We start from the raw sequence: 13,525 nt of genomic DNA on the forward strand, positions 1-13,525 counted from the left end.
TAGGGGGAGAAGGAGGAGAAGGGGGTGTTTAGAGTGATGATATTTGTCTTCCCAAGTAACTGTTACGCATGATGGGACCCTGCTCTCAGAAGATGGCTGAACACCTGCCTGATCTTGGGAAGCAGTGAATCAATTACTTGTTTTGTTTTGCTTGCGTATGTGACTTTTGCTTTCCCTATTAAACTGTCTTTATGCAGTTTAATAGGGAAACCCTATTAACCCTATGCAACTGATGAGTTTTCTAGCTTTTACCTGTCCAGTTGTCTCCCTGATCTCACTGGTGGGGGAGTGAGCGAGTGGCTGTGTGGGGCTTGGTTTCTGGCTGGAGTTAAGCCACAACAGTCCTTTTTGGCACCCATTGTGGGGCACAAAGTGCTTAAGATAATGACAGATTTGACTGGGATGTGCTAAATTGAATTTATAGCTATTAGTGCTGTTTAGCTGGTAATCAGCAAGCTCCTGTACTTGCCATGGAGCTCCCTTCCATGACTGTGTATTAGTCCAGTGCTCATTAATGGTTGTTCTTTGCTTTTGCTGCTTGCTGTATTGCTGTACTGCTTATCATCTCCCTGTATTGTTCCTGGGAACATTTTGATAACAACCCTGGTGAAGGGTCTGGGCTGGCAGATGGCCAGGGTGTTGTTGCTGTTTCTGTATTGCTGTACCGGACAGGTGGAATTCCAGTGTAAACTTAAGCTGAATGGGCTCTGACATGAAAAGTCCATGATGGAGCAGAGACCCGCCTGCAGCCCCTGTAGGATCCAATGCCTGAGCAGATGAATTCCTGAAGAAGGCTGTATCCCATGAGATGCTGTGATTGGAGCAGGTTTGCCTTGTGACCTCATGGGGGGCCCTGCTGGAGCAGTTTGTGAAGAACTGGAGCCTGTGCAAAGGCCCCGCACTGGAGAATTTCGAGGACTGTCTCCCATGGGTGCAGCCCCACACTGGAGCAGGGGCAGCACAGATTCCCTCACAACCCACAATGAAGACCACGGTGAAGCAGCTATCTCCTGCAGCCCATGCAGGACTGTGATGTGGACTGCACTAACGGTGGACACCAGTGGAACCCTTTGCTGTTAGCCAGGCTGAGCACAAGGGGAGGAATTCATTACGATGTTAAAAACCATAACCTGTCCCAAAATGACTAGAGATGGAGATTGTAATGGATATACCTTTAAATTCTTGTAAACTATGATTTGAATTGTGTGGTACAGGAATTAGTACAGCAGAAACCACCTGAGGCAATGGGGAAGAAACCTTACAGGAAGCAGTGACATGACCTGAGCTGGCTTTGGTGCCCAATAACAAGCAGCAAGAAATACAGCCAAAGCAATGGACTAGATGAACTCAACAGACATTCTGAACATATTTTATAGATATTTTGCAGGGGTGGTCTACAGACTAAGGGAATATCTCTGTATTGTATCAAAGAGTGGGAAGGGGAAGGTGGTTAATGAGGCTGTATGGAATAGTGTGGGACCTGAGTATGATGTAAATGGTACTAAGGCTTGGAAGCCCCACTTTTCTGCATGCACTTTACATCATCAAAAACATAGCACTTCCCTGCCTCTTGTTTCTTTTGACACAGGAATGAAGCACAGGTTTTGTTTATGTGACAGATCTATCCATAACACTTTTCGCTCTTCTAGCCTTTTTATCTTTGATGTTTTCCATGCAAACTTTGCATTTCTCATGAAAAAATCACAGCCAAATTAATAGTTTGCTTTTTAATAGCCAGGGCCTTATGCTTCTGCAAACAGAAATCAGTCTGCAGGTTCAGCGAGTTACTTTCACATTCACATCAGTTGCAGAGTCATGTGATAAGCACAGCTGGCAATATGTCTTTATAGACAGTTACCACCTGTAATACAAATATAGCACAAAAATTTCCTGCCCTAAGTAACTTTCTGACATCCCTAACCCTGTGATAATTGTGACCATGTGAAAGGAGAAAGGAGGTCTTGGGAGATATACAGTAATTGTTTGGGTTAAAAATACCCAGCACTTTTCCCCCACTATGATATGACATGCAGTGGGTCTTCAGGCAAGGAGATCTCTTGCTATGCACAGACCACTCCAATTTGTGAGGCAGTTCTTTTGCACAAATTAAAATATATACATCAGATCTCTCACTTCTGTAAGTCATGTGAGATTCTCAGCAAAACAAGGGTTATTGTTACTATTATTTAGCTCAATTTAAAAGTACCTCTTTTTGTTATGGTCAAAGTGGCAGATGGACTACAGTTCTGCATCCTATACCTCCAACTACTTTTATAATAATAATAGCCAAGAGGAAAACCTGATCAAAACCACAACTCACTTACTCTGTAGGAGAGGTACTGGTGCAGTCTAATATTCTCTCTGCTTACATATTGCTTAAATTAGTAGTGGAAGAATATGGAGGATTGTACATGTTAACAGCTTCAAGATGAGGCTGAACATAATCATCATTTTGAACAGTTGGCATGAGTGGTTAAAACATTTCATGTAATTCCAATAATGATATCTAAATGATAGCCTAAATTCACAAATCTGTATTCTTCTACATATTACCTAGCTCCAAACACTTGGATGTGCCATTAGCATTGCTGCACATCCTCCATGGATGTCTCATTAGCATTGCTGCACTTCCTCCATGGATGTCTCCTGCTCTACCTCCTCTGCTATATTTGGGTTTAAGAGTAACATTGAGCTTTTCAATACACCCTCAGAACAAGTGTGTGCTGCCAGTGGCCTCTCCTGGCAGACACAGTCATTGTAAACTTGTTCACAATGGGTATAGCCCCCTGTTCTATAAGGTGAGCACAGTATCCAGGGTGTTCCTTCCAGAACTCCTTTCCTAGAAGGACACATGTCCACTGCCCAGCAGACTCAGAAAAGCAGTTTACACTTGTGGGACTTATAGTTGCCATAAACAGTCTCTTGCAAGATGCTGATTTTTTTTAGCCTTAACTAATGAGCAATCTTTGTTGTAACAGCATTATATATTTTGCTGGCCCAAGAGTATTTGCAACACCAGCATTTTTATGCATTCTACCTCCCCCATAGCAACCATGATCTTCAGCTCTGCAAAACCCAAACAAAAGATAGTGTATTCTTTTTGGCACCCTTGGTTTTTCAGCTGTAAATGTGGTCTCTAGACTGCAACCCAGAGCCTGGGTCTTGCTGCTTCCACAGTAATTATGCTGTGATAATTAGCAATTATGGTCTAAGTACAGTCTTTATTTCATTCTTAGTCTTCTGTTTTTCATTTGAAACATCAAACAAAATCACAAGCTTCCAGCACAACTATTATTAGTCCTACAAGTTGTCATCTCCCCCACAGCTTTGTGTAAAGGATGCTTCCCCACAACCAACATTCTCAGAATGAAACTTGAAATTCACTTCATGGCTTTGGCTCATGTGGCCTTTCATGAAAAGCCCTTTGGGCTCAGACTGCTCACTCGTATCTCTTAAGGACTTCTGTAAAACATACAGCTCTCCTTCTGTGCCAGTCTGGCTTTTCAGGCCCAAAATGGCCCAGACCACTGCTGTAGCTGTGTAACTGTACTACATGTTTACTCAGTTTGCTACTCATGGCAGCAAAACTAAAGAATTTCTTAGGATTGCTAATTGAGTGCAAATGTCTGTTCTCTCATTCCAGTACTAAGAGTGAGGAATTTGTCCTGGGGTTCCCCTCCCTGTGTATTCAAACAATACTACTTGTCTTCTTTTCTGTTGCCCTGCAAATATCACAAGTCCAGCCACAATTATACTGTGCTCCACAACAAATGGAAAGTCATTAGGGCAATACAAAACATGAGCAGTCTTTTGAATTTGTTAATTCTAGCATTGGGCTCATCTGCATTGAAAACGGCACAAGCTGTTGAGCAACCACTGTGCCTGGCCTTAGACCTTGAATCTTAATAGATTAAAATCACATGGGGTTTATCAATAGCCAAAATACTACGTTACTATCTTTTGTAAGCAACGTTCTATAACCACAGGAACATATGAATGAAGATGTTTAGTGAAAGAAACTATCTCACAGAGATAACAGAGGATCCATTTTGTCAGCTCTGTCTTCTCTGCAAGAATAGCATGGAATTTGTATCGACAGTGAGAGGACAACTGATAATCAACCAGAATTCACTGGTCCCCCTAATACTCATTGGGTCTTGAGGATAAACAAAATTTGCCCTCAAAATGACTAATTTATTTTTTTTTCTGTTTCTTGATAGGTTGTAACTCCATGCTATTACCTGATACACTGTCCACCTTAAAAAGCAGGAAGTCTTTTGGTACTTGATTCAAGAAGCACTCTGTGCTTCTTCTGCGATAATCTGTCAGAACTCAGAGCCCAGTGTGAAATGAACTTCTAAAATCCCCTAAATTGTTAGTGTATCACATTCCCATCCACTCCTCTGTGATTTAGCTTACACTTTAAAGCAGGCCAGACTCTGGTTGAGTGTCCACCTCACATTTGTCAAAGGAGGGAGGTCTCACCAATGGTACTCATCAAAGTGTAACAAATATCATGTAAAGAATCTGGAGAAATAGATCATCCCGATCTCTCCCCTCTTCCATTGTCTACCATGCCAAACTTCATCTTTGGTGCAATCATGAACTCTAAGCATAGCTCACCTATATTTCTCTATTCATCAAAGTCTTCAGTCATTAGCTCATGCTTGCCTAAATCTCCTACTCTTATTTCAAGCAATTTTGTCCCTCAGTGTGCCACCAGAATGTGCCACACTTTCTGTCCACACTTTCCAAATGCCTGGGCCAGCTTAATTTGTTTTTAAAATACATTGTTGGTTGCTGTCCTGGCTGCAATATGCTCAGGAATACTACTGACTATGCATCACTTTCCTCACTTTGTCCTGCTCTTTTCTCATCACTGTGAGACTATTTCCTCCCAGAAACAGAAAAGTCTGATTTTCTGCCCTTTTAGCAAAAAATGCCAGAGCAACATTTTCTACATTCCATGTTACTACCTTCTCTGATACCTCATGAACTCCTGGGCTTCTGGAATGACAATGCCTTTGTTCCTGAGAACATACTCTATCCCTCCTGCTTTCTTACTCCCTTATCTCAGCCAAAACTGCTTTTTCCTGGCCATTTTATACCCTTAGACATATTCTGGGGAAACTAAGCTCAACAGTACCATGCATATGACTCCAGACCAGTTTCCAGTCACTCATCTACAGTAGTAGAGATGTATACTTCCTTCCTTCCTACCTTCTTATCTTCAAGCATAAAGAAATCAATCATCCCCATACCCTTCCAGTATTCTCCATCTTTCTGACAATCTGTATGACAAAAAGACTGCCAGGTATAAAAAAATCTTCCAGGAATTCTGGAATTAAAACCACCAGTCATGGCCCAAGTTCATGTCTTTTTCACTCTCTTGCCCAATCTGTTTTTCTAAAACAACCCCTGTCACAGATTCATACAGGCCCATACTCCCATTCTGCACCTGCAATGGCCAAACTTCCCACCTAGTAACAATCAGGGGAGTCCAATACCTATAGCAGGTAAAGAACATTACTGACATTACTGGTGGACTGAATTTGAACTGGACAACCAAAGAAGAATCAGTATATGATTAGAGCCAGTGTGCTATGGAGGAATTCCAAAATTGCACTCTTCGGCTGTGACATTAGTAGAAAAAAAGGGAAAGTCTTAGCTCTAAATGAGCATAGTTCTAAAGTAGTTTTTATTGATAGTAATTTCTTGCACATAATTATATTTTCAATTTATAGACCTGGATAATGTTTTGAAAAATATTTTACGTGGGAGCAGTTTTTAGTTTATATCATGTGAAGAGGAAAACATCTGTCACTACACTAATTGAAAATCCTTTTGCTTTTGAAAACAAGCCTTTTTATAACTTTTTATATATATCTATATCAAAAGTTACAAAAGATGTCCATTCCACAGAATAAATTGACCTTGCTTCAGTAAGCTTTTAATGACAGAAACTATTTGGCCATTAAAAGTATGTTTTTATTAAGGAATTAAATATCAGCTAACACTTAAAAGAATGCTTTATAGATCTCAGAATACCAAGAGCTCTCTCTTCAAGCTGTGTTTCTAAATTACATTCTTTGGTGCAAAAGAAATGTTATGAAGCACTAAAATAAGTTTTTCATTCTCTTAGAATGAACAAATCTTAAAATTTGCTGCTCTTATCGCTATCCCTGGAATTAACATTTGAACTTAATCATAATAGTTGGAATCTACAAACACTGTAGCAACTGAAAAATTACAGCCTTATCGTAACTGAGTTACTGCATTGCATATACAGCTTAGAAGGTCCCAGGAAAATATAAAAAATTGATTTCCATTCATTCACTCCTTTCTGTTCTATGAGAAGATATTTTACCCATAAATGTGTAAAAACTACTGAATGGTAAACATTAGAAGAGTACAAAAGCTGTATCAGAATAAACAACAAAAAAAGATTAGGAGCTATCAAATTTGGAACAAAACAACTGTCAAGGATCTATTAGCACTGAAGACTTCAATGTGACTGCACAATTACCTCTTTTATCAATTAAAACCAATCACAATATTTTTGAAAAAGAAAAATGTAGCACAGGTATTAGCATATTAATAGAACTGCTAATAATTTTTGGAGACTGCATGCTGCATTCAAAAAGGTGAATAAAAAGACTATGATGATAAAGAGAATCAACAGCCTGTTCAAAAGGGAACTCAGGGAGATCAAGACAACCCAGCAAAGACATGGAGAGAACTTTATTAATGCATCTCTACACACACCTTTGACAACTAACATAGTATGTAGAAAAAGAACTGCTAAAACTCAAGGACAAAATTTGAGTCAAAAGCATAGTTTCTTTAGCTTGGCCATGAATTGTAGAATCCTATTGGTTGTAAGAGACTTCAGGGAGGTGATGTAGTTCAATTTCCTGCTCCAAGAATGTCCAGTTAAAGAAGGTTGTTCAGGATCTCATACAGTTGAGTTCTTAATGTCTTCACAGAAAACAATTCTGTAGTATGTCTGAGTAAACTCATCCTGTATTTTACAACATTCCTAGTGGAACTGTGTATCAAAAATGCCTAATAAATTATCAAAAATACACCTTATATAAAAATTAATGATTTGATATTTCAATCCAATACCTGCACTGCATACTCCCATAGAATATAATTAAAATTGCAGAAGAGTTTAATTGAAGCTGCTGAACTGTCTTTCTTAAGCAATCACACTTAACTAGAAACTCTGGCACCTATTTATTCGATACCAACATACTGAATTTAACCATCAACCTGTGTCAGTACTTACCCCGAGTTGCTGCACTGACTGAAGATTTTAATTAATACTTCCTGAAACAGCATTTTTTAATAAGAGGTATCTAACTTACTGTGATACCAGTAAATTCTGAAAATTCCTTGAATTGCTTGTTAAAAAAAAGTTAAGCTGTTTAGGTGCCTTGAATGGACAGGATGTTCTTTCCTGACTATACTGTTTGATAGGTGACTATCCAGCATCCAACAGTTTTCACCACAGCTTTTATTTCCTAGAACTTAAATTTATAAGTGACGCTTCCTAGTTAAACACGTTAATTTACCCTAAATACACATTTTGAAAGACAGCCTTTTGACTAGCATATAAAAAGTGTTCTATTAAGGTAAACTTTTCTTTATATTGATGTTTTTAGTTTAGTTTCTTACACCTCTTTACAGGTAAAGCCCTCTAGTTCTCTGACTAGAATACATTTTCTACACTTTAAGGGAATAAATGTGAATGTAGTAAGATGATTGGATGCTGGAGAAAGCACACATTAGATCTATCAGAAAACCGAACCATTTACTAGGAGGCAGTTCCTAAACATTTCACAGAAAGTAAAGTTGAGACGGGCAAGCATAGCAGAGCTCGACAAAACAGACATATTTTGCCCCTATCCCTTTCACCGAAAAGGGCTCCAAAGAAGGCAACAGTACCTCACAGAGGCACCTAAACTGGTAAAAGGATTGCCTGAAATACCAGAAAGGTGATTTGCTTTGATCTGTGCTCTTTTTAAGATTCTTCCAGTGGTAAAAATAACTTACTGTTTTGAAAGAGATGTGAATTTCCCATAGAAGCTTTAAATCAGACACCCTGACTTAAAAACATAATAAAAATACAGTGCTTGAAACAGCAGCTCAATGGATAATACTAAGATTCCTAGGATCCTTCTGGGACCTTGATTCTTGCAGGACAGTATCAACATGGTCTCTCCACCTGCTCAAGACACTGCACTATTTCCTTCAAAAATCTTGAGATGACAAAGGCTAAGAATACCTGGTCTAAAGCTCATGAGTGTCCAAAACACAGCCTCTCTACATAAATGGCTCTAATGTTCTGGTTTACAGTTAAGTAGTAAGTATATGGACATAAAAATTTGCGCATCAAACATCTTAGGAATTCAGCATTTTAGTAAAGGATGAGAACAGCATTTTTTAAATGTGAAGGCTTCTGCTGGGAATTCTATATCGACAAAGGTTAAAATACTTGAAACGCAACATCTGAACAATAGTAACTATCTAAGCCCATTTCCAAACGTGGTAAAGTGAACGGAAAGTAAAACTGATTGTCTCTTCTGCTGCCATTTGAACACACTGACAAGAAAGATGTATTCAATCTCCCTCTAGTCCATGACAAACGTAACTGAAGTGCAAGCGGTTTTTTCAGCCAGAGATTTCCAGTTAACGGGTTTTCCAGTGCTGTACGCTTTCAATACGTCATCCTCATCCTGCAAAAATATTGTGAAATGAAAGTCCAAACTTACAGGCAATTGAAGCAGCAAGACAAAAGGTTTTAATCTGTCTTTCAAGACTCTTCAATCTCAGATCACTTTCTGAATTTCTATGAGCCATCTTGCACTTGCATTTCTCTCTGAAATATCAGGCCAGGCTTTTGCTGAAAATGCATGGACCTGGGTTAAAAGTTTCAGGAGGAGCCAGTTCAAATTATTTCAAACTTCTGATTTTCAGACTACTTGCTTTTTGAGTCTACCCATCACTTACTGAACTGTGATAGCAAAGTTTTTACATCATCCCTCCACCCCCCATATATTATCCTGAATTTGTTATATCTAATGCCCACAGGACTTTAAAATTACATTAGTTCTCACCTCCCCTTCCCCCACCTGCCTTACAGTCACCATTACAACTTAATAGTGAACAAACAACAATGAAGGGACCATAAGTTAAAATCACATATTTTATTGTCAAATAGCATTTAGGCTGACATAATAAAGGGTTTTTCATATAACCAAAATGTACATTTGTATCCAGAATTATCTCTCTTGTAGTTCTGAATCCTACGAAGGCAACATAGTCTCCATTTTCTGGGGAGCCCTCTTGACTTGCTTCATTCTCCACACCGCATTAATTTAAACATCACTTCAAATCCAGGAAATCACATACTTTACTTAAAAATTTGTGGAAAAGGAACTTCCCAAATGTCCACTTTAATCTTTACTTTTGTTTCTCTGTGATGTCTCAGTCTTCCAACTCTTGAATACCAAGATGAAGTTTGCAAACAATTCCAAAGCACTGAACTTTAAACTTAGATTTATTTTGGGTTTATAAAGAAAGTAATTTTACATCAGTAACTTGACAAAATCAAGTTAAATATAAATTTTTCAACAAATAACAAGTGTTGTAAAAAAACTTAACTTTGCTCATTTCGAGGCAGATACTGTAAAACCTGCCACAGAAACAGTGATCTTGAAGTCTACTTACGTATCTTATACAATTTTAGGTTAAACCCAAATATCGAATATTCAGAGCACTTCAAATATGTTAAACTATAGAGACAGGCAACAGCACAGCCCAAATGCCAAACTATCTATTTTAAACACAATTTTAAAAGCACTTCATGAAGTTGCATGAATTCCAACTGGTATCACATAACTCATTTCAAAAGATGCTTACTGAAAAGTACTTTCTTCAAATATATTTACAGGAAACAATATTATTCTTAGGGCTGTGGAAAATTGCTAGCATACTGAAGCAGAAGTCATAAGTTACAGTGATGTCACCATGATTTTTGCCACTGACTTCACTGATGCAAAGATTTCTTTTATCTACTTACTTTTCTATTAGATAAAAGGTGTAAACTCCAGCTCAGATTTAAAAAATAGCTATTTGAAAAGTATTTCACAAGGCACACGTGCAATATGAAGCTAAGGTATCACATATATCAAAACTCCAGCCTTTATTACTATTCCATATGAAAGTCAATGATACATTGCAGCAAAAGCAAAACAAAACAGAGAGAACAGCACCACTGTTAGCCTTTGCTGAATTCCTTCTTAAGGCTATGTAGCTGAGCTCCAGGGGAAAATCACTTTCATGGGAAAACATATGGTATCATATTTTTAACCAAGTTACTAAAACTCATTTTAAAAAAAGGATTTGGTACTTGTGAATTGTTTCATAACTACAGGTATGGCTCCAATAGCCATGATTTAGAGATGTGTAATAAACATATCTATAAAAATGTTTTAACATTCGTATAGTTAAGAGGCAAGTGACAAGAAGTATGACTTCTCAATATGAACCAATTCGGTAATAATTATTAATTTTGGCTCGAGAAACTGAGATTACCTCCATTTTCTTATTACAAGCAGTGGCAACTTGACTGCTCAAGTGTGTCTCATCAAAGCTCTGATTTTTATGCTAATGCCATAATCTGATAAAAATTTCACTAAACAGAGCTGAAAATAATGCTAGGAAAACCTTTTAGGTTTTAAGTTTCGAATCAGAGGTGCAATTGTGATGATTTTGGCTATACTCATGTGGAAGTGTGAATAGTTAGCAGGCTTCAGCTTTATTCTATTTATTATCAACTAAACCACTTTGATTTTCTGTAATGTTAGGTCTGCCTATAGTAAACCGTGTGTGCTCCAGTACACGTGCATCTGACTCAGTTCACTAGACATGTGTGCCAGCTCCTGTCTAGAACTTACCTCTGCAGCATAACCATATACATTCTTCCTAGAGATCTTATTAGCTTTAAGTCAGTGCTATATTAACATAGCTCTGAGTTTCAAAACCAGGAACAGCCTTTGTTTGGCCACACTAAGTCAGCACTTGTCTGCAAGTACTGGTACAGATACAGTCCTCACAAGGAAGGGATTGAAGAAATACATTCCTGGAAGTAATTTGTTTCTTCAGCTGAACTCAGCAGTACGCCTTGCAGAATCCAACTATAATTTGCTGAAGAAATTAAGGGCAATATAGGACATATTGATTTTTTTTTAATTTCTGTTCAAAAAGTATTAGACAAAAAAAGTAAAACAAATTTAAGTCACTACATAGAAATTAAAAGCCTGAACACTCTTGAAGGTACCTGTTTTACCTGAAACACTTCAAATGTTTAGTAACATTTAAGACTGCATTTTTAAAAATGTGAAATAAACTCCTACAAAAATATACAATAATAGCGTGCATTTTAATTTTCAAAACATTTTGGAGCACAGATATGGTTTGTGAGTTTTCTACTTATTCTTTCATGTTTTGTGAGCTGTTCAATTGAAGTGTAGCCATGGAATGCTTCATAGTTAAGGCTCAGGGTCATATGGTAACTCTAAGTGAATCTAAGCATGAGTAAATGCCTTCCATTTTTTGGCAATAAATCTCGCACTGCAACATAGTGAGCCCGTTTTTTGCGTCAGCCTCTCATGCTGTACAGGGGACTCACCTCTAGTATTACATGTAGCAGCCACAAGGAACAAGAAACAGAGTGCATCAGTGTCAGAGCTCCTAAAGCTATTAATACAAAAAACTTTCTCCTCAGGAGAACAGATATTACTCAAATTCAGAGCTGTACCACCTCTTCTGATCAGACCTACTATCTCCTCTCCCAGAGAGCTACTCACCTATCTTAAATCAAGATTTGGAAACAATTCACCATCATGAGACCACACCAGTGTCTTTCAGTGTTTAAACTGTCATCCCATTCTGTTAATGGCACTTCCCATAATTAGGCAAATGGTCTTCTAAATTTTGCAAGTATTATTCCAAATCCATAACATACTTAAACCAAACTTCACACACTCATCTTAAGCTTGCACAGGACAGAAAAAAAATATTAACTGCAATAAAACCACGCACAGAGCACCAAAATAATATATAAAGTCTGATTTTGTTCAAGGTCTTGGATAAAAAAGTAGTAGTGGGAGTAATCTCATGTTGTGGGGGTTGGTTTTGTTGTTGTTTGGTTTGTGTTTTTTCCTTTGTTTTTGCTTGTTTTTCTTTTTAAATACATCAAATTTGAGATAACTTAGGGTAAGTTTTAATTCCCCACCTTCCCGAAATACTGGTTCTTCAGATTCCAAAGTCTGTGCTCTTAATAGGCATTTATGTATATATTTATACTTAAATTTTAAATTTCTTTCCATGTAGAAGAGTAACTCAAATTCTCAAATTTACCACGATAACACAAAAGTAAATTAATAAAACATGAAAATACTTTAAGAATATCCCAACCAGTGTTTTTATCACAATTATTTCTAGTCCATTTTCTGTGAGATATGTCAAAATAAGTATTTGAGATTTATTGTTCTTAATATTCCAAAAATATATTTGCTTACCACCAGTTCTCTTACTTCAAAATCATGAATGAAATTACATTATTCTGACAGCACATTAGATACAAAATTGCACCAAACCCAGATTTAAAAAGCCATACTACTATTAGATATTATGCAGTTACATAAACTGTTGAAATGCTTAATGTTTTAAATTAGCATATCACTCTAACTTCAGATGTTAAATTATGGATATGTTGAACAACTGATCATTTGACAGATATTCAAAAAGCACCTCACACAATAACTAAGTATTTTCACCTCTAAGCTTCTGTATCATAATCAATGCAATTCTGATTCATCTGAATGATTCTACATCGATCACTTCAGTCCTGGACATCAAAGTAGTCAATTACTGGCTCTTCCTTTAACGGTTTGGATAAACCACTGTTTCCACTACTCCTGAAATTGTAAGAATATTAGATATTACATGCATGAAAAACAAGATACAAACTAAATTGAATCACAAACTCCTGTAATGTGTCAGTGTGCACATACACACTAAATCAGTCAATAGCATGCACTTCTAAATTAAGTGTTATATGAAGTATCTTAATGCTCCAGAAAGCCTTTGTTAACTGAATTTTGACAAAAACATATACTAGATTAAATTAATGTACATCAACATGTGTCTGAATTGATAAAATTCCTTTTGGGGTTTTACAAGAAAATGTAATTTACCAGTAACATTTATTACAAAAATTATACTGTACTGAAGATTAAATGTTAAAAGTGCCTTTTTAAAAGAATCAGCAGAAGAAACACTGTTAAAGTGAGCAGATGATCAAATCCACTTGCTTTCAAAAGCAAGAGTAACAAAAAATGTGGTCATAGCAAATCCAAACACTAAAGATTTTTTTCAGTAAGACAGCACGAGATCATCCAAAAGATTTTGTAGAAAAAAATTCTAAAAAATCTTTAAAGTTTCTAAAGAAACT

General features: G+C 37.2%; 1 protein-coding gene across 4 annotated transcripts in view; it reads right to left on the reverse strand.

Moving 5' to 3' along the window:
* Positions 1 to 9,197: 9,197 nt before the first annotated feature.
* Positions 9,198 to 13,525, reverse strand: part of NFX1 (nuclear transcription factor, X-box binding 1) — a 75,763-nt gene continuing 71,435 nt past the window's right edge. For all 4 annotated transcript variants that reach the window (XR_009276856.1, XM_058831764.1, XM_058831763.1 and 1 more), the window contains one exon: positions 9,198 to 12,989. Coding sequence is in view for 3 of the 4 variants with exons in the window: in XM_058831763.1 (XP_058687746.1) it covers positions 12,914 to 12,989 (76 nt within the window). In the remaining variant the exon portion in view is untranslated. The remainder of the gene's footprint in view (positions 12,990 to 13,525) is intronic.

The sequence above is a fragment of the Poecile atricapillus genome, chromosome 2 (genome assembly GCF_030490865.1).
Source record: "Poecile atricapillus isolate bPoeAtr1 chromosome 2, bPoeAtr1.hap1, whole genome shotgun sequence".
Lineage (NCBI taxonomy): Eukaryota > Metazoa > Chordata > Aves > Passeriformes > Paridae > Poecile > Poecile atricapillus.